The 23,292-nt window shown below is 48.3% G+C and overlaps 2 protein-coding genes across 2 annotated transcripts in view; one reads left to right on the top strand and one right to left on the bottom strand.

The window, feature by feature from the left end:
* Positions 1–7,103: 7,103 nt before the first annotated feature.
* Positions 7,104–15,340, top strand: LOC128121021 (interleukin-31-like; the record flags this gene model as incomplete). The annotated part of the gene is made up of 2 exons (XM_052755387.1): positions 7,104–7,277; positions 8,560–15,340. Coding segments are annotated over 2 exons (501 nt in total), but the record flags the coding sequence as incomplete, so codon positions are not given.
* A 113-nt stretch (positions 15,341–15,453) lies between these two features.
* The window catches only part of Mlxip (MLX interacting protein), a 75,765-nt gene continuing 67,926 nt past the window's right edge, over positions 15,454–23,292 (bottom strand). Inside the window, exon 18 of the transcript XR_008222044.1 lies at positions 15,454–15,939. The gene's annotated coding sequence lies outside the window, so the exon portion shown is untranslated. The remainder of the gene's footprint in view (positions 15,940–23,292) is intronic.

Genomic DNA, 23,292 nt, shown 5'->3' with positions numbered 1-23,292 from the left:
CCCACCCCTCCCTGAGGACTTGTGGAAATTCGATGATGGAGACATTCTCCTCAGGGGTATAGCCGCTAGTGCAGTTGTAAACAATTTACCCTGTTCCTGCAAGAAACCCTCCAAACAAGACATGCAAATAAGGGGACGTGAGCTGGGAAGAGGAAGTGGATCGGAGGAAGAGCAAGAGAGACAAAAGTGTGTGTGTGAATATGATCAAAATACCTTACACACACACACACACACACACACACACACACACACACACACACACACACACACACACACGAAAATGTCATCCTGAGACCCATTATTATGTAAAACTAATATATGCTAATAAAAACAATCTCAGTTCTTGGGAGGATGAGGCAGGAGGATTATTGTAAGTTCAAAGCCTAGGCCACACAGTGAGATTCAGGTTAGCTGGGGCTACAGAGTGAGGCCCTTATCTGAAAAACAAAGCATACAAAAATTCAGCGTGCCCTCGGTGGGTCTTCTGATCCGTCTCTTACAGACCTGAGAGGAAGCTATATATAGGCTGGGACTCCTGTTCTCAGCCGGAGCTCGAGGTCTTGTACCAAGCTCTCCCACCTTTAAGTCCAATTTGTTTGTTCTCATACATTCCACTGAGGCACCTCTCTCTCTCTCTCTCTCTCTCTCTCTCTCTCTCTCTCTCTCTCTCTCTCTCTCTCTCTTCTTGGTTTTTCGAGACAGGGTTTCTCTGTGTAGTTTTGGTGCCTGTCCTGGATCTCACTCTGTAGACCAGGGCTGAACTGTAGACCTTGAACTCACAGAGATCCGCCTGGCTCTGCCTCTCAAGTGCTGGGATTAAAGGCATGCACCACCACCGCCCGGCTGAGGTACCTCTAAGTCAGCAATGGCATCTAACTTCACCTCAGTGGAATCTCTGCCTTTCTCTTCTGTCCTAACTTTATGCTGTTTCTGTGCATCCGACTGTGTTTATTCTTTGAGACAAGGGTTTCATGTATCCAGGTTGACCTCCAGCTAGCAATGTAGTAAAGATGACCTTGAACCTCTGATCCTCCTGTCTTCATGTCCTGAGTACTGTGCGTACCACCACCATCGGTTTATAAGATGCTGAGAATGGGCTCCGGGGCTCTGTGCATGCTGAAGAAGTTCTCCACCAACTGAGCCTAGCCCCTGTTTGTTATATATTATAGGTTTGTTTGTTTGTTTGTTTGTTTGAGACAGGGTCTCTTGTAGCCCAGGCTGGTTTAGAACTTGCTATGTAGTCAAAGGTGACCTTGACCTTCTGATGCTCCCATCTCTCCACCTCCAAAGTTGTGGAATTATAAGTATGGACCATCATACCTGCCTTTCTTCAGTTTTGTTGGCTGGGTGGCTTCTGGGATGGATCCACAGAGCCTCAGAAAAGACAGGCAAGCCCTATACCATGGTACTACATCTAGTCCATAGGGCTCACATGATTGCACCAAACCAACTCAAGTATCCGGATAATTTCTACATCTTCAAGTAAACTGATCACTAAACCTGATCTAATCTCCAGGGTCCCTTTTGCCATGTACGGTAATATAGAGGACATAAATGACAGCTGGTCAAAGTCCCGCCCACTGCTGGCTTTACCAGAGGATTAGATTAAATTGGGGTTTGGCAAGCGAGGCAAAGAGCGAGGGTTAACCACTCTGTGGAGAAGCGTGGCTGAGGCAGAGTTGGTGGGTATGCCTGTAATCCCAGGCAGGAGGATCCCTGTGATTCGGAGGCTAGCATTAGCTACATGGTAAGTTCCAAGACAGGCTGGGCTAAGAGGGAAACACTTCCTAAAACTAAAACCAAAAGAAGCATGGGTAAAAAAACACAAGAGAGAAGTTGGAAGCAGAGGCAGGCTCGAGAGTGACAGAGAATTCCTGGCTGTGTGACCTCTGCTGGACATCTTGAGGACCGTGAACTGCCCACGCCCGACCTCATTTCTGAGCTCTGGATTCCAGCGTCACGGCTCATTTGTCACAGAACAGACAGATACCCAAGTGCACTCTTCCTAGGACTCTTGACTTCCTCTCTGCAGACTTCTCTTTCCTCATCACGAACCATCTGCCCAGCTGCTTCCTCACGACCCCAGAAGTTATCCTTGGTTTGCTCATTTCCGAATCTGGGCACTAATTCTGACGCCTCCATCTCCGGCTACCCTGCTCCCGTCCAGGCTGCTCTAGCCTCTCACTTGGGTACCTGAGTAGCTTCTCTTTGGCTCCTCACGCCCATCTTAGATTCCTATGCCTCTCTTCACTCAGCAGCCTATTTTTGTCTCTCTTTTCAGAAGCACACCAGATCTTACATGTCCCTATCTAAAGCTATCTGGTGGTGTCTCATCGCACTTAGAAGAAAACCCAAGTTCTTTATCGTGGCCTCAAGGACCTTCGTGCTGGGCCTCTACCCACAGTTCCACCACCCTCTTTCTCTCCCTCCTCACTCCAGATACCTCGGCCTTCTTCCTGTCTGTGGAAGAACACCATGCTCATTTCTACAGCTGTCTATCCTCCACCTGGAACATTGTCCCAGACTGTCCCACAGCTATTCTTATCCTGCAGGTCTCAGTCTTAATCAACCAATCAATTAATTGCTAAGTCAGGTTTTTTTTGTTGTTGCTGTTGTTCTGTTTTTTTAAGATGCTCTCACGGTGTAGACCAGGCTCACCTGAAACATACTATGTCATCCAGGTTGGCTTCAAACTTCCCGTGAACCATCATGCCTGGCTTCAGGTCTTAGTTTAAATATCTGACCTGTGGGAGACCAGCTCCCACATTTATTTACCCCAGGGACTCTTGAGGAGTGAGAGATAAGAGATTTAGATAGAAATATCGAGGAGAGAGACAGAAACAAAGGATAGCCTCGGGTGGACGTGGATACTTACCTGTAGATGTATCCAACCTTCTTATTAAATAAGAAACACAGAACCAATGCAAAGAAGAAAGCCAAGAGGTCAGAGCTAAGAGCTGAAACCTTACCCTTCCTCCTGCGGTGGTCCTACCTCTCCGAACCAGAGCTACCCCTGTGTTAAAGTCTTTATATAGAGTTCCTGTCCTGCCTTCTCATTGGTTGTAAACCCAACCACATGACCGCCTCCTCACGGCCTGTCTGCATAGGCCTCCAGGTTTTCCATGATTGGTATTGAAATTAAAGGCATGTGTATCCAATAATGGCTGTATCCCTGAACACACAGAGACTTACCCAGCTCTGCCTACCAAGTGCTGGAATTACAAGCGTACGCTACCACTGCCCTGCTTTCCTATGGCTTGCTAATAGCTCTGACCCCCGGGCAACTTTATTTATTAACATACAAATAACATTTTAATACAAATAAAATATCACCATACTTACCCACTGGCTTCTTCTGCCTCAACTAAAGGGCTTTTAAAGGAATGCCCAGGGGTGGAACAAAACCACCCCCCACCCCCACACAGCTTAGTGCAGACCATCCCAGACACCTGGTGACCATGCACATGGTCCAGCCATCCCCTAATGCAGCCCTGCTGTGTAAAGCAAGCTCAGATCTCACTAGGAAACCTTTGTGGGCTCCCATACTGATCCCTTGACTTAAGGTATTTTACATACCACTCTCTAGCCAATCATGCAATAGTTATTCCCAGTTTTCTTATTGCTGGGTGTTTTCTTATCTGTGAATGCTTTTTAATCCTTCTTCTTACCCCCTAGAGTGCTAGGTCCTTAAAGACAGGGACTTGGTTGCACTTGTCTGTCAGTCTTCCTGAGGACCTAGAAGAGGACACAGTTGACATTTAAAATAAGAATAAATTGGGGCCAAGTGGTGGTGGCGCACGCGTTTAATCCCAGCACTCTGGAGGCAGAGGCAGGCAGATCTCAGAGTTTGAGGCCAGCCTGCTCTACAGAGTGAGTTCCAGGACAGCCAGGGCTACACAGAGAAACCTCTTTCAACAAACCCTAAAAATTAATTAATTGGGAGCTCACTTAACGCTCTTTCACGGCTCCCCCAGGTGGCCGGCTGTGTCAAGATGAAGCTGAGTGTCTCCTTCCCAGCCACTAGCTGTCAGAAACGCATTGATGTGGATGGTGAACGCAAACTTCGTACTTTCTGTGAGAAGCCACGGCCACGGAAGTAGCTGCTGATGCTCCGGGTGAAGAGTGGCAGGGTTATGTGCTCCCAATCAGTGGTGGGAACAGCAAACAAGGTTTTCTCATGAACCAAGATGTCTTAACCCACAGCAGAGTGCTCCTGCTGTTGAGTGAAGGGCCTCTGCCTTCTCCTCCTCCAATTCTTCTTCTCCTTTATCTTTTCTTTTCTTTCTTTCTCTCTCTCTCTCTCTCTCTCTCTCTCTCTCTCTCTCTCTCTCTCTCTCTTTCTTTCCTGAGACAGTGTTTCTCTGTGTAGCCCTGACTGTCCTGGAACTCACTCTGTAGACCACGTTGGCCTCAAACTCAGAGATCCACCTGCCTCTGCCCGATTCTGTTGGGATCAAAGGCATGTGCCACTGCTGCCTGGTGAGTGAGAGGCATTCTTGTTAGGTGCCAAGGAGAACTGGAGGGTAGAAGCACAAGTCTGTCCAGGATGTGTTGTGGGTGTCAATCTGAGTGTTCTCACCTTGGTTACTGTAAAACAAAAGAGAGACAGACTATTCCTGACTGACACATACTACTGTGCCTTGGCAGTTGTGGTCCCAAAGAGCCAGCAGACTCCAAAAGCCTTTCCGTCTTTAAAGGAGATGATGTCCACTAAGATGTTGTCAGAAGCCCTTAAACAAAGAAGGTGAGAGGCCCAGGACCAGTGTACCCAAGATCTAGTGTCGTGTTCCTCCAGAGTCCTGTAACACAGATGCCGACGTAGTGCTCTGAAGAAACAGCACACTAAGGAAGATGAGAGGCTGCAGAAGATGCTAAACTTTTGGCCAAGAGAATGAAGGAAGCCAAAGAAAAACACCAAGAACAGATTACCGAGAGATGTAGGCTGTCCTTGCTGAGCGCTTCTGCTTCGAAGTCTGAGTCCAGTCAAAAATAGTCTTTAAGTCCGGGCGGCAGTGGTGCACACCTTTAATCCCAGCACTCAGGACGCAGAGCCAGGCAGATCTCTATGAGTTCGAGGCCAGCCTGGTCTACAGAATGAGCTCCAGGACAAATAAGCTGGGCATGGTGATGAACACCTTTAATTCCAGCACCGGGGTGGCAGAGGCAGGTGGATCTCTGTGATTTGAGATCAGCCTGGTCTACGCAGTGAGTTCCAGGACAGCCAGGGCTACATAGAGAGACTGTCTGAAAAAAACCCCAAAACCCAAACCAACCAACTAACAAAAACAAAATAACCCCCCACAAAAAAACCTCCAAAAGGAGTAACAAATAAATGATCAGACCCTGAATCTTCAAATACAAACAAACGAAGAATAAATGGAAAGCTAGAGAGACGGCTTAGTGTCTGCTGCTCTCATAGAGGACCTGAGGTCAGTTCCCGGTACCCACGTTGGGTCACTCACAGCCACCAGTAACTCCAGCTCCAGAAGGATGGATACCCTCTTCTGGCCCCCACAGGCACTGGCAACATACATCCACACACAAAATAAATCTTATCAAAAAGAATAAATGATTTCACTAATATATTTTTGGAAACACTGGGTATTGAATGCAGGGCTTTGGGCATCTGATGGAAGTGTCCACCAGTGATCAATATAACATTTTCTTCTTCTTTGATATACACGCTCACACTGCAGCTCCCTGGGTAGACAAGGCTGGCCCCAAATTTGCACCAATTCCCCCTCTTCTGCTTCCTGAATGCTGGGGTTACAAGCATGCGCTACCATGCCTTGCTCAATAACTCTTATTTATTTAAATCTATTTTATGTGTATGAGTGTTTTACCTGCATGTATGTCTGTGCATCATGTGCATGCCTGGGGCCCACAGAGATCAGAAGAGGGCATTGGATCCCCTGAAACTGGAGTCAGAGGTGGTTGTGAGCGGCCACGCGGGTGCTGGGAAGAGGTCCTCTGGAAGGGCAGCCAGGGCTCTTAACCACCGAGCCATCGCTCCAAACCATGAATAATTCTTTTTTATTTTTTAAAAAATAGTTAAAGGATATTTTGATTTTAAAGATGATAAAAGAATGTCTCACCTACTTTGTGTGTGTGATTTGAAACTCAGTCGTAAATGTTTCTTCAAAGCTCAAAAACATTAGTTTATTTTTCAGACAGTGATTTTCTATATGGCCCAAACTGGCTTTGAATCTGTGACCTTCTTGTCTCAGCCTCCTGAGTGCTAAGATTACAGTTGTGTGCCACCTCGCTTTGTTCCAACAATGAACTGCCCCCCTCCCATTACTTGGGAAATGGAAGACATCAAATAATTCTTGAGCCCTGGTTGTGGTCCTAGAGCCAGAAGTCATGAGGACACAGGTGAGGATCCGGGAAGAAACATCATAGCGTCGAAGATCACACCTACACAGTGTTCGTCGGAGCTATCCCTATTCACCGGCACGGATGTGCGTCAGGAATGCCCACAGATGGACCACTCTGGATTTCACAGTGACTCGAGCCTACACGGGGCCTCCCCGAAATTCCCTGCAGGGCATTTGACCCTCAGCCCTCGTCAAGTCATTTCTTCCTCAGTGGTTGTACACTTCAAACTCTGGGCTTCAAAATTTCCTCTCATTAAGTCAACGAGCACTTTCCAAGAAGAAAGAGATGCCCAAGATGCGTGTGCCTTCCTGTGTGGTATGTGTATGTGTCTGTGTGTGTGTGCGCGCACGCGCATGCACAGTCGTGACTCAAGCCTCTGCCTGCCTTGAGGGTAACCTCAGCATTTCCTTCCAGCCCCGCTTTCCCCGAGCCGCGGCTGGCAGCATTTTGAAAGTGTTTTCTGGAGAAAAGCTGAGCAATGGTTTTGCCATGGGCGGGCCTTTGATCTTCTCCTCACGCTGGCCCTTTATATATCGCCGGGTGGCCATGGCGAACCCATCAAGCTCCAGAGGCCACGAGCAAAAGAGGTTTCACTCACCCTCTCACCGTCGTCATGATCTTCCACGCAGGTACCACTGGCGCTGGCGCTCTCCATGGCTTCAGCTCCATGGCTCTTGTCATACGAGGGGCATGAGACAGGGACGGCTACACCAGCCGACCCATGAGCCTTATGGCATCCTTCTCTTTCTCCAGGACCCACGAAGCCTGCCCTGGTGCTGCTCTGCTGCATAGGAACCTGGCTGGCCATCTGCAGCCCATCCTTTGGTGTACCAACAGCAAAGATCGGGCCTATACTTGTACACTTGAAACTGGACTCGGAGGAGCTTTATGACAACTATGTAAGTGCCCTGGAGATTCCTTTCCCAAACCACTTCTCTAAAATGCCTTATTTTGCTCACCAGAAAAGCTATCCTTTCTCGATGTGAAGCCAGCTCTGGAGGCCAGAGAGGAATGGGGAAGAGTCAGTGAGGCTGAGGTGGGATGTGTATGAGGGGGTAAACGCACTAACAGAGGAGGCAGAGGCAGACTAGTCCAGGGCCCCAAACCCCAGCAACGTCCCAAAGACTACAGGATGTGTGCTCACAGCCTTCTTTATCTCAAATCTGCCTGGCTCACAGTCCTACGACATGAGCGTTCTTACTGGAAGTTCATCTTTAGAGATGGGCCAGCTTGATTCAGGAATCCCCTGAGAGCAGAAGATATCCTAGGGGAGGCAGGTCGAGAAAATCCTCCCATGGGTCTCTGATGCCTCTGGCTAGTTCAAGGCAGCTACCTAACTGAGCAACTATCTGTGTGTGCTGTTGGAGCTTTCTGGAAGGCTCTCTGCCTTGGCAGACCCTGGCAGGAGAATAGCACAAGACCCAGTAAGTGGGAATACTTCACTTCCTCGGGACCTCTCAGATAACGTCAATTAAACAAATAACCCCCAAACTGGAAATGACACCGACTGACTATACTGGCATCGATCTTGTCGTCTGCCCTGGCATAGAAGCTTTACCCTTGGCTTTAACAGACTCAAAGGTAGAAGAGTCAGCTGAGGCCGATGGGGTCTTAGCAATTTGGTCTTACCCCAAAGCTGTCAGTTTTGAGGAAGAGGGAGGGTAAGGAAGGACCCTGAGTCCTTCATTTGTTCCAGAAACTCCCCCTAGCATCTCAGAGGCCTTTGCAGGCACACAAAAACCACCCTCTCTTAGCAAGTGGTATCAGCGGCATTCATACAGAGGCATGAGGAGGAGGGAGCTGCATGGAAACTCAGATGAGCCTCCTTTTCCCACTTACCTCAGCCTCTGAGTGAGAGCAGGTTGCAGAGGCTGGAGAGGCTTCAGCCAGATGGGGAGAGGAGCAGGAGCGAAGAGTGCTCATGAGTGCCCCTAGGCAACATGAACGTGGCCGACCGGGGTGGGTATGCCTTGTCGGCCCCGCTCATAAACCAACTGTGGCTCAGATTCCTGCAGACGCGGGGTTAGTGATGGTCCAGGCCTCGCAGGGTCGCTGTACCAACGAGCTGAGGTCTGAGTCCGGCTAGACACAGAGGAAGCACTGGAAAGGAGCAGTCCAGGTCTCGAGCAGTTATTACAAGCCTAACCCTCACAGTATTTCAAACCTGTCCTCTTTTTACAGAGCAAATGCCAGGCGGCTGGGATGCAAACAAACGGGTCTCTCCAGCTGCCATGCTTCACCCTGGGCTGCGAAGCCTCAGCCAACATCTCAGCCATCCAAGCCTACCTGGAGGAGGCCGAAAGGTTGAACGAGAACACTATAAGCACGGCTCACGTCAGGAAACGGCTCGACGACATCAGATGTTCCAACATCGGGTGTCCCAACCCGCCGAAACCAAGCATTTCTGGGCCTAAAGACCCCTATAAAGTTAAGAGCTTTACACTGACTGTCTTTAAGAGGCTCTCAGACTGCATGGCAGAAGTGAAGGCCAAGGACAGGATATGCTGAGTGATGGGGTAGAGCGAGCTCCAGGGAAGAATCCTAGCCTCCTCAGCAGCACCTGTCCTCGGAGGGCTGGCCTTGCAATGCAGGAATTAACTCGAAAGAGACTGCGCCATTGCGACAAGCTTTGTTATTTATGACGTCTTTATTCTGTCCACCGAAACCTTAGTCTTCTACCCTTGCGGGGGCCGGAAGTGGCAGCTAATATTTATTTATTGGTATTTATGTACTGAGTTGTTATCGCTCCTTGGAGGAGCCCTCAGAGTCTATTTAATAAATTATACTGACGTGATCTCCTCATCTGCTTTGGAGTTTGTGAGGGCGCTGAAATCAGAGGGTGGGAATCCAGCCTGGACGGCGTTGCTGAATGGGAACGTTCTGGAAATAGCCAGTGCTTCTGTCACTATTTCCCTCCACTAGATAGACTTATGGACAAGTAACGCCAGCATGCACCAGGTGTCTGTTTGACATTTTCTTTACTCCAGGTCGTAAGCATGATCACTGTCCTTTTGATATGTAGGCTGGGAAACTGAGGCAAGAAGTCATTTAACCACTTACTCAGGTTGACACAGCCTCTTAGTGGTCTAACCCAGATTCCGGCTTGCACTTTGTTATTCTACCCGACCTTAGTCCTTCCCTGGGTAGTGACAGGGTCTCGGGGGCCCTCGACGCCATGCCTGGTACAGGGCAGTAACTCAGTGTCCACTGCACAATTCCCACTGCATCCCCAGGGTCTTCCCCTGTTCGGCCACCTCAATAGGAACTTCCTCACAGCAGACATGAAGTTTGCTGTTTGAGTAAAAGCTGACAAGGTCCTCAGTGGGCATCTGGAAGGAGGGGGGGTCTCAAAGCGACTGGGGACCTTCAACAGCACCAACAGCACCAAGCATCACGTTGGAAACACAAAGCCTTGCTCCCACCTGCTCGCTCGCACAGTCTAAGCACGGGGCTAGCAGCTTAGTTTTGCTTGTTGCAAGGCCGGGGTTGAACTCAGGGCCTTGAGCATAAGATAAACTGTCAGCCCGGTCGTCCTGGTTCTGAAGCCTCCTGAGCATTCATTTGTATCTGTGCTCACACCAGGAACCACACTAATCCTGAGTCAACCAGCACTTTCCTTGTCTCTTTAGGAAAACCGAGATCCAAAGGAAGGAAGATGTGATGTGCTAAAGGGCACACAGAAGGGGAGATGTGGTCAGGATTCGGAGCTGTGTAGTGAGGAGTCAGACTTCCATTCGTTTTCTCTTTGTGGTTTTTCAAGGAAAAACCACAGTAGCCCTGGCTGTCCTGGAATTCGCTCTGTAGACCAGGCTGGCCTCGAACTCACAGAAATCCGCCTGCCTCTGCCTCCCGAGTGCTGGGAGAGGCAGGTGGATCTCTGAGTTCAAGGCCAGCCTGGTCTACAGAGCTAGTTTCAGGATAGCCAGGGCCATACAGAGAAACCCTGTCTCCACAAACCAATACACACACACACACACACACACACACACACAGAGCAGGAATGAGGAGAACAGGAAAATCATCAAAACACTTCAGTAATTTCCAGGAAAATATGAAAATTAGAGGAAGCTGGCCTGACTTCACATATCTTCCCTGTAATGAGCATTTTTAAATGCGATGGTTTGCAGGAATGTCCACAAATTCTTGCTTATACCTCCTTCCTACACACAGCACCGATCTGAGGATTCACGTTTTTGTTTTCGTTTAGGAATTAACTCAAGAGAGAACGTGCCATTCTTACTAGCGTTGTTATTTATGAAATGTTTCTCTCCAGTCCACTGAAACCTTCTTTTTATATCCATATTGGGTGCAAGAATGCAAATTCTACTTTGTGGGCTGGGGAGTGTAGTTCTGGCTGTCCTGGAACTCAGTATTTAGACCCAACTGGCCTTGAATTCACAGAAAGCCACCTGCCCCTGCCTCCCAAGAGCTGGGATGGAAGCTCTGGGCCCCCATGCCTGGCTTTTGGTTTTGAGACAACGTTCTACTTTTATATGTAACCCTGGCTGGCCTGCAGCTGCTGATCCTGTTCCTGTTAGAGCTTCCTGAGTGCTGGATGATAGACCTGTGCCACATGCTTGACTCCTTGGTTTATTTTTCATTTATTTTTGTTTATTTGCTTGTTTATTTATTAATTTATTTTGTTTTTCCAAGACAGGGTTTCTCTGTGTAGCCTTGGCTGTCCTGAAACTTGCTCTGTAGAGCAGGCTGGCCTCGAACTCAGAGACCCTCCTGCCTCTGCCTCCTGAGTGTTGGGATTAAAGGCGTGCGCCACCACCGCCCACCTCCTTGGTTTCCCTTGTTTATTTTTGTGCTGGGGTCAAGCTGGAGTCTTTCACCCGCTGTGCTCATGCTGGGTCCCTGAACTCCACACTCAGCCTCTGAAACATTGTTTGCTTTTTAAATTCCATTCCTCGGTCATACTGACCACAGTCCAAGTGGCTTGATGGCCACACTCTCCTACACGGAACAACACAGATGCAGAACATTCCTGTCAGCATAGCCAATTCGATGGAGAGGATTGCATTTGATTGACACATTATCTACTACTGATTGAGTCCCGGAGACGAGAACCAAAGCGCTTTCCATGGAGTAGGGGAGCTGGCTCCAAAGGCCAGGGTAAAGGGGCCAGGGAGGGGCTGCACTTGAGGCGTTTCTTTCCAGCTCCAGCTTCCTTCACTGACATGTGGGACCTAGCTTTGGACCAGCCGTGTGCTGCCTGCCGATCCTCTCGTGAGGATGTCCCCGCTCTGCTGGAGGGTCATTTCGATCATCTGAGATGCATGTTTGGTGGCAAGCAGAGCATGCCACCCGGAAATGTGAAACCTTCTCAGCAATCATGACCAAAGGGCCAGACTTTGAACGAGGAGCCCATGACACAGAGCAGCGGGCATGGTGGAAAATGAATCCCCACAGGAAGAGATGGAACCGCAGGGCGGCTTCGGCCTGGGAGCAGGAAGGCTATGGTCTCAGGAGCGGCACAGTGCCCCAGATTTAGGTGGTGACGAGCAATGAGGTCAGAGACTCTGAGGGCTGCTGCACTGGAATCCGCCAGAAGAGGGACCGAGCTAGGGTCTCTCAGCCTGTCCCCCGTCACTGAAAGCCCACAGTTCTAGAGATGACTCAGCTCCAGGCTGGGGGACTCCGCAGCAGTTTTCTGATTAAAACTACATTGTTGGGCTCTGGGGTAAAACGCTCAGTGTGTAAGCACGAGGATGTGAATTCAGCTCCCCAGGGCCCAGGTAAAGTCGGAAGAGGTAGTTCATGCCTGTAATTCCAGCTCACCTAAGATGAGACAGGATATGGAAACAGGAGAATCCCTGCACAGTCACGGGCCAGGTAGCCTAGCATACACAGTGGTGAATGAGAGACCTTGTCTCAATGAGGTAGAAGGCTAATATTAACATCTGGGGTTGTCCTCTGACCGCCACACACATGCATACATGTACACATACATATATACACGTCATACACAGATACATAAGAAAAAAACCACTTGTCCATAAGGATAAAACACCTTATGACGGGTTTGATTCTCCTCTTTAATTCCCTGCTTGACAGATGTCCCAGTGGCTTAAGTACCTGTCACTCAAGTCTTGAGACCTGAGTTTGATCCCGGGAGCTCGGGTAAAAGCCAGATGTGGTGGCACACATCTGTAATCCCAGCACTCCTACAGCAAGATGGGAGGTGGAGGCAGGGGAACCGCACCGACCCTCATGGGCCAGCCAGCCAGCACAGAGCATGCCACAGATCAGAAACAAGAAAGACTCGCCTCAAACACAAGGTGGAAGGCAAGAACTGACTTGTGGAAGTTGTCCTCTGACTTTCACACAAGTGCCGTGGTGTGCACATGTCTGCATTCACACACACACACACACACACACACACACACACACACCATATACACACAATGCTGCTACTCCTAATAGTAATTTTATAAATCCACTTTATGGAATGCTTCAGGTGGAGGATCCCAAACTTCGGGGAACGAGACCAGTGGAGGCACAGCCTGTGTGCAGTCGTAAGGCTCCACATCCGGGGCGCGCAGGGATGGGGTGGGGGGTGGGGGTGTCCTGAGGATCCTAATGCTCTGCTCTGTTTTTGAGAGAGGGCCATGCTCATAACTCAGCTTGCCTGGAACTGCAATCTTCCCGACAGATTCCTGAGTGCTGGGATTACAGGCATGTGCCAGGCATGACGAAGTCTTTGTTCTTGTCACTGTCTCAAAATCCTTCACGTGTTTTGAACCAAGTATGTAGCTGGTCCAATTGAAGTGTTGAAATTCCTGGATTTGATACCTGGAGATTGTGAGTCGGTGGGGTCTAGGTGGTCTCTGGAACGCAATGAACAACTTTATTGATCTACAATTTACATAGTTAATGTGTTGAAGGTGCATGAGTCTTCGTTATTGGGCGTTCATCAATGCTACTTCAGTCAGTATGCACACCGGCGTTCCTGCTGACGGCTGTCGTAACGAGGTACAACACACCACTCGTGTGTGCATGTGCTGACACAGGTGTGAACAAGCCTACTGTGTCACCATCACACAAAACACAACACAGGGACTGGGGCAGAGCACGTGCCTGTGTGGACAAGAACCGCGGCTCGGCCCTCAACCCCCAAACCGGAAAGGCTGTACAGCACGTAAAGTCAGGCACAGTGAATGGTACTAAATACCTCTGTCACCAGTCTGCAGAAGTACTCAGCATGTCCACCTTCCCTTGCTGGGCCCAAACACCCGAGACCATCAACTCAACAGGAAAAAAGCCCTGAAGACCTACGGGGAGTTAAGGGCTGCAGGGGGAGGTATCGGTGTTCAGTGCTGGGGCCATTGGCTAAGTTGTCCCATGCTTCAGTAAATAACTGCACAGCCATGCTTGAACAAGCAACACCAGTTCAACTCTCGGTCTCTCTCCCTCCCTCTTTCTCCTCACCCCCTTTCTGTAAACACCCACAGAGTCATAGACATACAGACACACAGACATACAGACACACACACACACAGACACACATACACAGACACACACAGACACAGACATACACAGACATACACATATACACACAGACAGACAGACACACACACAGACACACACAGACACAGACATACAGACATTGACATACAGACAGACATACACATATACACACGACAGACAGACAGACACACACACACACACACACACACACACACACACGATATGATAGGAGGGGGGATTTGTTGGGAAGACATTCAGAGGGGGACACAAGAAGGTAATGGGCTGGACCGGAACAAAATACATTATAAACATGTATGAAATTATCGGAATAAATAACAATATTTAAAAATAATAATGCCAGGCGGTGGTGGTGCACACCTTTAATCCCAGCACTCAGGAGGCAGAGCCAGGTGGGTCTCTGTGAGTTCGAGGCCAGCCTGGTTTACAGAGTGAGTTCCAGAACAGGCACCGGAGCTACACAGAGAAACCCTCTCTCGAAAACAAACAAACAAACAAATAGATAAATAAATAAATAAAAATAAAAATAATATCATCAGGAGCTGGGAAGATGGAAAGATGGCTCAGCAGTTAAGGGCACTTATTGCTTTTGCAGAGGACCAGGGTTCAATTCCCAGAACCTGCCATCTGTAACTCCAGTTCTAGGGGATTTCTGACCTTTGTGGGCACTGAGCACACATGTGGCATACATACATACATACAAACCAGCAAAACACTCATACATATAAAATAAAATCAATAAATCTCACACACACAAAAAAAAGGTCATCAGATAACATCTGAAGCCTATCTGGGTTTTTCCCACGTGGTTGTCACGGACTGTGGCCGTTTGAATGGGAATGACCCCGTGGGCTCATATGTATTTGAATGTTTGATCCCCAGCGGGTGGACTGTTTCGGAGGGATCAGGACATGTGGCCTTTTGGAGGAGGTATGTCACTGGGGGTGGCCTTTGAGGTTTCAAAAGTCCACGGGCCAGGCCCAGGCTCTCTTCACCGGCAACTTTGAGATCGGATGAGCTCCTAGCCACCGCTCTAGCACCGTGCCCGCCTGCCGCCATGCTTCCCACTCAAACGATCATGGACTAACCCCCTGAGACTGTAAACAAGCCCCTGCCAGTTAAATGCTTGCCTTGGGGGCTGGAGTGATGGCTCACTGGTTAAGAGCTCCAGAGAACCCCGGTTCAAGTCCCAGCACCCACATGGCAGCTCACAACTGTCTGTAACTCCAGTTCCAGGGGATTCAACACCCTCATACAGGCAAAACTCCAATGCACATGAAATAAAAAGCAAATCATTAACATATATTTAAAAAATGCTTGCCGCCGGGCGGTGGTGGCGCACGCCTTTAATCCCAGCACTCGGGAGGCAGAGCCAGGCGGATCTCTGTGAGTTCGAGGCCAGCCTGGACTACCAAGTGAGTTCCAGGAAAGGCGCAAAGCTACACAGAGAAACCCTGTCTCGAAAAACCAAAAAAAAAAAAAAAAAAAAAAAATGCTTGCCTTGGTCATTTTCACAATAATAGAATAATAAGCGAGATACCCACCTACCCGAAGTCCCCACCCATGTATATGGCAAATGCCTTGATTCATTACTTTCTTTTAAAAGTTTTTAATTACATTTATTCATTTACTTAGTTATGTGTGTGTGAGTGTTTAAGTACAAATGTAGAGGCCAGAGGATAATTTTCACAAGTCAGTTCTCTCCTTCCAACATAAATGGTCCCAGAAACTGAACTCAGGTCACCAAGCTCGGTAGCAAACCTTCATATGCACTGAGCACCTCAGCAATTCCACGACTTTCTCTTGTGTAACAATGTAAGTTCCAGCAACTGCTTCCATGCTGAAATGGAACTCGGGGTAACCTGAATCTCTGTTTCGAGGCAGAGGCCACTCATATTCAGCTCAGAATAAACTGCCTCTCCTCCTGGAAGAAGGAGAGGGGGAAGGGAGTACAGGCTCACCGGGACTCACAGGAGCAGAGACTGTGTTCACGGTCACTTGGTCCCATTGCTTCTGGCTGCTCATCATACTGAAAATGTGGTGGAGGAAACTCTTCACCCCACGGTAAGTCTGGAAACAAGGAGAAGAGGGGCTAGAGTCCCAGTAATTCCTTCAAGGGATGACCCCAGTGACCTAGCTTTCTTCTACTATTAAGTATGACATCACTTCCCAGCAGTTCACTGGCTGGTGACCAAGTTTCTGACACATGGACTTTGAGGGATATTCCAGATCCAAATGATAGCACTGTACTATATTATTCAATGCTATAAAATACTATACTACACCATACAATACTATACCATACAATATCATATTGTACTATACAATAATGTACTATACTGTACTATACTATACCCTACAGTACTATACTATGCTATAGAATACTATATTATTTACTATACTGTACTATACTATACTATATATAGTGGTTTAAATGAGAATGTACACTGTAGGCTCACATAGTTAAATGCTTCTTTCCTAGTTTGTGGAACTATTTGGGAAGGATCAGAGGTGTGGTCTTGTTAAGGGGGTTCACTGGGGGATGGTCTTTGACGTTTCAATAGCCCACACCATTTTGAGTTAGTTCTCTCTTTCTCTCTGCTGTGTGCTTGTGGACCAGATGGAAGCTCTCAGCTACTGCTCCATCACTGTGCCTGCCTGCCGCCATGCTCCCCGCCATGATGGTCATAGGCTCTAATCCTCTAGAACTGTGAGTTCCCAAATGAAATGCTTTCTTTAATAAGTTGCCTGGGTCATGGTGTTTTATTACAGTAATCGACAAGTAACTAAGACATACTGTACAAGACAAGACTATATACACAATACAATCCTATCCTATCCTATACTACATTGGTGGTGGCGGTGGTGGGATTTTTAGACAGGGTCTATGTAGCCCTGGCTCTAGCCCAGAATTCCCAATGTAGACCAGGCTGGCCTTGAACTTGTAAGTGACCCTCTTGCCTATGTTTGCATCAACAGATCTAGGTTTTTTGTTTTTTGTTTTTCACTGACGGACTTTGCTGGGGAACACTCTACCATTGAGTCACACTCCCAGCCCTAAATACCTTTTAGCATTATCTTAGCGTGTACTCCTACTTGCTAATTAAAACACAACAAAATGATAGGCTGAGTATGCTGGAGGTGCATCCTACACCTCATGTTTCCCATCTGTTGAGCTAAGCCTAGTGACTGAGCAGTTCCTACAGGTTTGTCCAAGTACACCCTATGGCGTCCACATATGGACGGGGAACCTGAAGACTCGTTTCTCAGAAAGTAGCTGTGTCCTGAACTGATGAAACACTGTGTACTTACAGAGTTGTGCAACCATAACCATCATCTAATCCCAGAGCATTTTATTATTCCCAAAGGAAACTCCTTACCTGTCACATTAACGGTCCCTCACGAGTCCCCTTTCCTCTCAACCCCTCAGAAGCACCAATCTCTCTGACTGCATGGATTTGCCCATGCTAGGCTAGCCTGCAGATGGCATCATACGCTGTGGCCCTTTGAGTCTGGCTCCTATCTCACAGCATCATGCTTTTAGGGTTCGTCTGTATAGGGACAGATGTAAGCACACCCGCTGTCCCTTGTTTGCTTGTTTCTTTTGAGTCCTAGCTGGCCTGCATCAGTAGCAAGCTTCGTAGCATGTGCCTTCACCCACTGTTCCTCAGTGGCCCAGAGGCTTTCATGCTGGGCTCAGTACTTTTGATATAAGCCCCAAGGCCTGATGGCAGGTGGCCCACAACTGCGGTGACATTTGTCTTGATGCCTACTCACCCCCCCCCCCCAGATTCTAAGCAACAAGAAAAGTGTAGAGGGAAGAGAGGAGAGATCAGCTAGGAATTCACTCTAGATCCAGACCACCTGCCACAGGCCTGTGCAAGAGGGAAATCTTACTCACACTTGCCTTCCTGACAGGCAGTAACGTTGGACAGAGCCAACCGCAGATGGTAAGTATGATAAACCCTAAGTTAGCTGGAAGCCGACTAGAAAAGAACTCTCAAGTAACTAGAATTTCTTTGGGTCATGACCAACCAGAACCTAGAAAGAGGCTGAAGAATGACGAAGCAGACCTTGGCATTTTGTGGGAAACTAAAGATCCCAAACATCTTTCACAGTGTGGTTTTGCTGTCAAAACAATACACAAATATGACTGTTAAAGGTCAAGTGGTGGTGGGTGTGGTGCTGCACGCCATTAGTACCAGCAATCCAGAGGCAGAGGCAGGCAGATCTCCATGTGTTCCAGGCCAGCCTGGTCTACAGAGTGAGCTCCAGGCCAGCCAGGGCTATGCAGTGAAACCCTGTCTCCAAAGCAAATAAGTAAACAAATAAGTAACAAAAAAGAAAGTCGTGTGCCACAGACTCAGAGAAGGAGGAGGAGGAGGAGGAGGAGGAGGAGGAGGAGGAGGAGGAGGAGGAGAAGAAGAAGAAGAAGAAGAAGAAGAAGAAGAAGAAAAAGAAGAAAAAGAAGCAATAAATAATAATAATATGACTGATTTATTCCACGGGGGTCTCTGAGAGCAAAGGTTTGTGTTTGCCTACTTTATAAAGAAAGTCAGGGAATACAGAGCTGTGAAGAAAAGGATAAAAACAAACAAAACTGGTCAAATTATGGGGCCCAGTGCGGCCTTGAATTTACAGGACAAAGTGATTTTCCTGCCTCAGACTCTCCTGTAGCTGGGAGAAAAGGGGTGTACCACAGTGGGTAGCAAGGAAGATTTTCTTTTTATCCATGCACATGTGTGTGTCCATGTGAGTTTATGCCACATGTAAGCTGGTACCCCTGGGGGCCAGAGAGGGCACTGGGTCCCTTGGGGCTGGCGTCACAGAGGTTTATAAGCTGTGTGACATGGGTGCTGGGAACTACACCCAGGTCCTGTGGAAGAGCAGCCAGTGCTCTTACACTGCTGAGTCTTCTCTCCAGCCCCAAGACAGCGATTTCTGAATGACGTCATCTTCTTATTCTAGAGAATAAAGACACACGAGGAAAAAAAGTAAAAAGGAATCAGAAGATTCAGTGGGCAAGAGAGAGAGAAGAGGAGAGGAGAGGGAAGGGGGAGGAAAAGCTGAGACGTCCTCAGAACCACCACGAGAGCACACGGGAAAGTCAAATGTCAAACAATAAATCAAACCTTCGGTAAATGTGAAACTGTGCTCAACCTCACAAGAGACCACGAAAGGCAAATAAACGGGAGGTGTGGCCTTCTGCCTGTCAGTCAAGGCGCTTCTCAAGCGATCAGGTGACAAAAACCCCCAAGAGCCACCTCCAGAAACAGACATCAGTCTTCTGGAAGGATTACGCCCTTGACCAGGGGCTTTCCTGGCTTCCTCTCCTAACCTGGTCACAACCTGGACAAGGTGTGCACACTAACATTCACACCAGCATTAGGGATCTCACGGAAACCAAACTGGCACAGGGAAGGGAAGTTGACCTGTGTCTGCAGGAATCTTTTTGGAGATTCTCAGCAGGAGCCTGGGAGGGAAAATGGGGAGGGGGTGGGAGTGCTGGAGAGTTATCTGACCCCAGGGGAGGTCAGATCCTAGCTGGAAGGGGAAGGAAGGAGTGAAGGGCAGTTGGAGGCAGCTCTCAGCCTGTGGAGCTGTTTCAGATGTTTTTTTGTTTGTTTATTTGTTTTGATTTTCTTTTCTTTTCTTTTCTTTTTTTTTTTTTGAGACAGGGTTTCTCTGTGTAGTTTTGGTGCCTGTCCTGGAACTCACTCTGTAGACCAGGCTGGCCTCAAACTCACAGAGATCAGCCTGGCTCTCCCTCCCAAGTGCTGGGATTAAAGGCGTGCGCCACCACCGCCCGGCTTTGATTTCCTTTTTTAAAGACAGGTCACGCAGGTTGTCTTAAATTTTCTATGTTGCTAAAGCTGGCCTTGAACTCCTGATCCTCCTGCCTCCACCTGTGGAGTCCTGGGATTGTAGGCACAGGCACCCTCCCATGCATGGCTTCTACGGACAGGGTTTAACTAAGCTGCTCGGAAACCACACCAAAGCTGATGATCAGAGGAGTCCACGCCTCCCAAGGACGAGCCAGTTCAGTCCCTGCTACGCTGTCACTGTCTGTGGGTAGCTGGTAAAAAGCAGGGCCTGAATGATGGTGGGCCATGCATTTCAGAGGCCAGCATCGGAGGCTCTCGGCCGATCACACTTCCCAAAGTAAGGGATGTGACAGGCACAGTCTCACGGCCACTATGCAACCCAAACAGCTCAACATAAGACAATGAGCAGGAAAAAAATCAGTTCCTCTTTATGTGACAGAACCATGCAGCCTGTCATGCCAATTCTCAGAGAATATCTAGTAGCAGGTAAAACACCAGGTTGATGTATAAAAGCAGGTTATAAAACTGTGAGACAAAACCTCTAGCTCAGGCTGTCCCGGAAACCACTAGGTAGCCCAGGCTGCCCTTAAGCATCTAGTAGTCCTTCTGCTCCCATGGCCCAAGGGCTGGGATAATAGGTGTGATACACCATGCCCTGTAATCCTAGCCCTGGGGTGGTGGAGGCAGAAGGATCCTAAGTTTAAGGGCCAGCCTGTGCTACACAGAGTTGGAGAGCAACCTAGGCAACAAGAGATCCTAACTCAAAATAACAAACACTACATACCGCTCTCTTCAAGTACCTATGGCTATTACTAGGTGCGAATGATGTGCGTATGTGTGCACACGCATGCAGCACAATGTGCCTGTGGAGGCCAGGGCTCAACTTTGTGACGTTGGTTCTCTCCTTCCTTTACACGGTTCTGGGGATTGAACGTGGGCCACCAGGCTTGCCTCCACCTGCTCAGCCCCCTCTTCACCCCCATCTTACAGTAGTTTTTGAGACAGACCATTTCCTCCGTAACCCTGGCTGGCTTGGGACTCACCATGTAGACTCACCTTGGATTTGGGGCGACCCCGAGAGCCCGGGTTACAGGTGTGAGCCACCACACTCTGCTTAACTAGCGTTATTTTGGAAGTCGGTAAGATTAATAAACACAGGGGTTGGGGATTTAGCTCAGTGGTAGAGCACTTGCCTAGCAAGCGCAAGGCCCTGGGTTCGGTTCTCAGCTCTGGGGAAAAAAAAAAAAGATTAATAAACATGACTTCAAATTTGAAAACGAAACAGTTCCAAGAAGATGCAAATGGAGCTGAGGAACATTATCAGCCAAGGTAAAGGCATGGCCCCTGTGCTTCTCACCCTAGCGGTGGTTAGGAACATGCAAGTTTCCCCTCACAGATCTTGGAGAGGAGCTGGTCTGCTGGTCACAGCTCTCTTCTGCTCCCCAGGTCTTGCAGCTGCCTAAAACAACCAAATCCTGTTAGGGGAGATGGCTCCTTCTATAACCAGTATATAGCATGACCAATGCCCTGTTGCCTCTCCTGGCCCTTTAATAGACTATCCAAATGTCAGTCCTTTATAATGAAAATCCTAAATCTCAGTTCTGAGCCTTCCTGAGTCTTGACTTCATCAACTGACTTATGCAAGGGCCCCAGAAATATGGTTCCTAGCAGCACCGGTGTGAACATATTCCTGGGTTTGTTTCTGGCTTACCACTTACTGGGCAATGTAACTTCAGAGACCACTCTTATTTTTCTAAAGAACAGTGTTTGGGCAGGGAGTGGGGTCCCATGCTTATGATTCTAGTGCTCAGGAGGCTGAGGCAGGAAGGTGGTCTCTGTATAGTAAGCCAGGGATAGTGAGACCTAGCCTCAAAACTGAAAACAGAAAAGCAACCTAGGGATGAGGTCTACTTTAGTTCACAGTTCCAGGTTACAGTTTAGCATCATAGAGGAGTCACAGCAGCAGGGGCCTGAGCTATCTGGTCACATCACATCCGTAGTCAAGAGCAGAGAGAGGGTGAATGTATACATGTATACATTAGTGCTCGGCCAGCTTTCTCCTCTATACAGTCCTGGGCTCAAAACCACACACTTGCCGGCTGGGTCCTTCCCCTATAACACGCCAATCAATATAATTCCCCCTTCCCAGACATTCCCTGAGGCCAAAGTGATCGAGACAATCTCTCATTGAGTCTCTCTTCCCAGGAGATTCTAGGGTGTGTCAACAATTAAAACACCACTACAGTCCATATTCACAGTTATCATGATCTAATTCCCGAACATTTTAACCCCCAAGCTGGCAGCCTAACTGTCTCTCTCTAGGCCCTGGCAGCCATCAGTCTGTTTTCCATCTAGGGATCTGTCTATTTTGGTCATTTCACTTACACACAATCACTCAATACGGAGGGGGATGTGCCTGGCTTCTTTTGTTTGGCGCGATGCTCTCAAGTTCCATATTGAAGTGTATGTCATGCTTCATGCCTCTTGAGAGAGTAACATTCCCTGATGTGAACAGATCACAGTCAGCTTAATATATTCACAATTCATGAGCTGTTTCCACATCTGGCTGTAATATTGGTCTGAACATTTCATAAAAGTATGATAGGATCCCTGTTTGGGGAGTGTGTGCATATGTGTGTGTGTGTGTGTGTGTGTGTGTGTGTGTGTGTATGAGCAGGAGCCATGGCACACCTGTGGAGGGCAGAGGACAACCTTGGGTGTCTGTCTCCTCCTTTTACTTTGACAGGGTCTCTTTTTGTCTGTTATGTATGCCAGACTAGCCTGAGCATCCAGGAATCCCACTGTCTCCACCTCTGATTCCCTGTAGGAACGCTAGGATCACAGGGAGGTACTACAGCATGCAATGTTTTGTTTACATTTTGTTTTGTTTTGTTTTTCGAGACAGGGTTTCTCTGTGTAGCTTTGCACCTTTCCTGGAACTCACTTTGGAGACCAGGCTGGCCTCGAACTCACAGAGATCCGCCTGGCTCTGCCTCCCAAGTGCTGGGCTTAAAGGCATGTGCCACCACCTCCCGGCCCAAATTTTTTTTTCTGTGTATGGGTGTTTTGTCTGTTGTATGTTTATCTCTGCATCACTTGTGTGTCTAGTGTCCACGGATACCAGACGAGGGCACTGGATCCCCCAGAACTGGAGTTACAGTAGATGGCTGTAAACCACCATGTGGGTGCTGGGAATTGAACCCAGGGCCTCTGGAAGAGCAGCCAGTGTTCTTTACTGCTGAGCCATCTCTCCCTGCATCTGACCTTTTCCTTGGGTTCTGGGGATTCAAACTCAGGTCCTCACACTTGCACAGCACTTTGCTTGTGGAAGCACTGCTCATTTCCCACAATGCACTGTTTTATACTCCTACTATCTACTCACTAGAGGTTCTGCTATCTCCATATTCTTGCCAATAAGTCTTATTTTCTGTTCTTGTTTTACTTCCCCCCCCAGTACTGTGGGCCTTGCTAGGCAAATGATTATATATATATATATAATCTCCAGCTCTATTTTGCTTCATCTTGTTTTTAGTTTCATTTGAGACGGGGTCCCAGGTACTCCAGGCTATTTTGGAACTCAGAATCTTCTTGCTCAAGT

The sequence above is a fragment of the Peromyscus californicus genome, unplaced genomic scaffold (genome assembly GCF_007827085.1).
Source record: "Peromyscus californicus insignis strain IS unplaced genomic scaffold, ASM782708v3 Scaffold_2__1_contigs__length_46816999, whole genome shotgun sequence".
NCBI lineage: Eukaryota > Metazoa > Chordata > Mammalia > Rodentia > Cricetidae > Peromyscus > Peromyscus californicus.
This window is presented reverse-complemented; position numbering and strand designations above follow the sequence as displayed.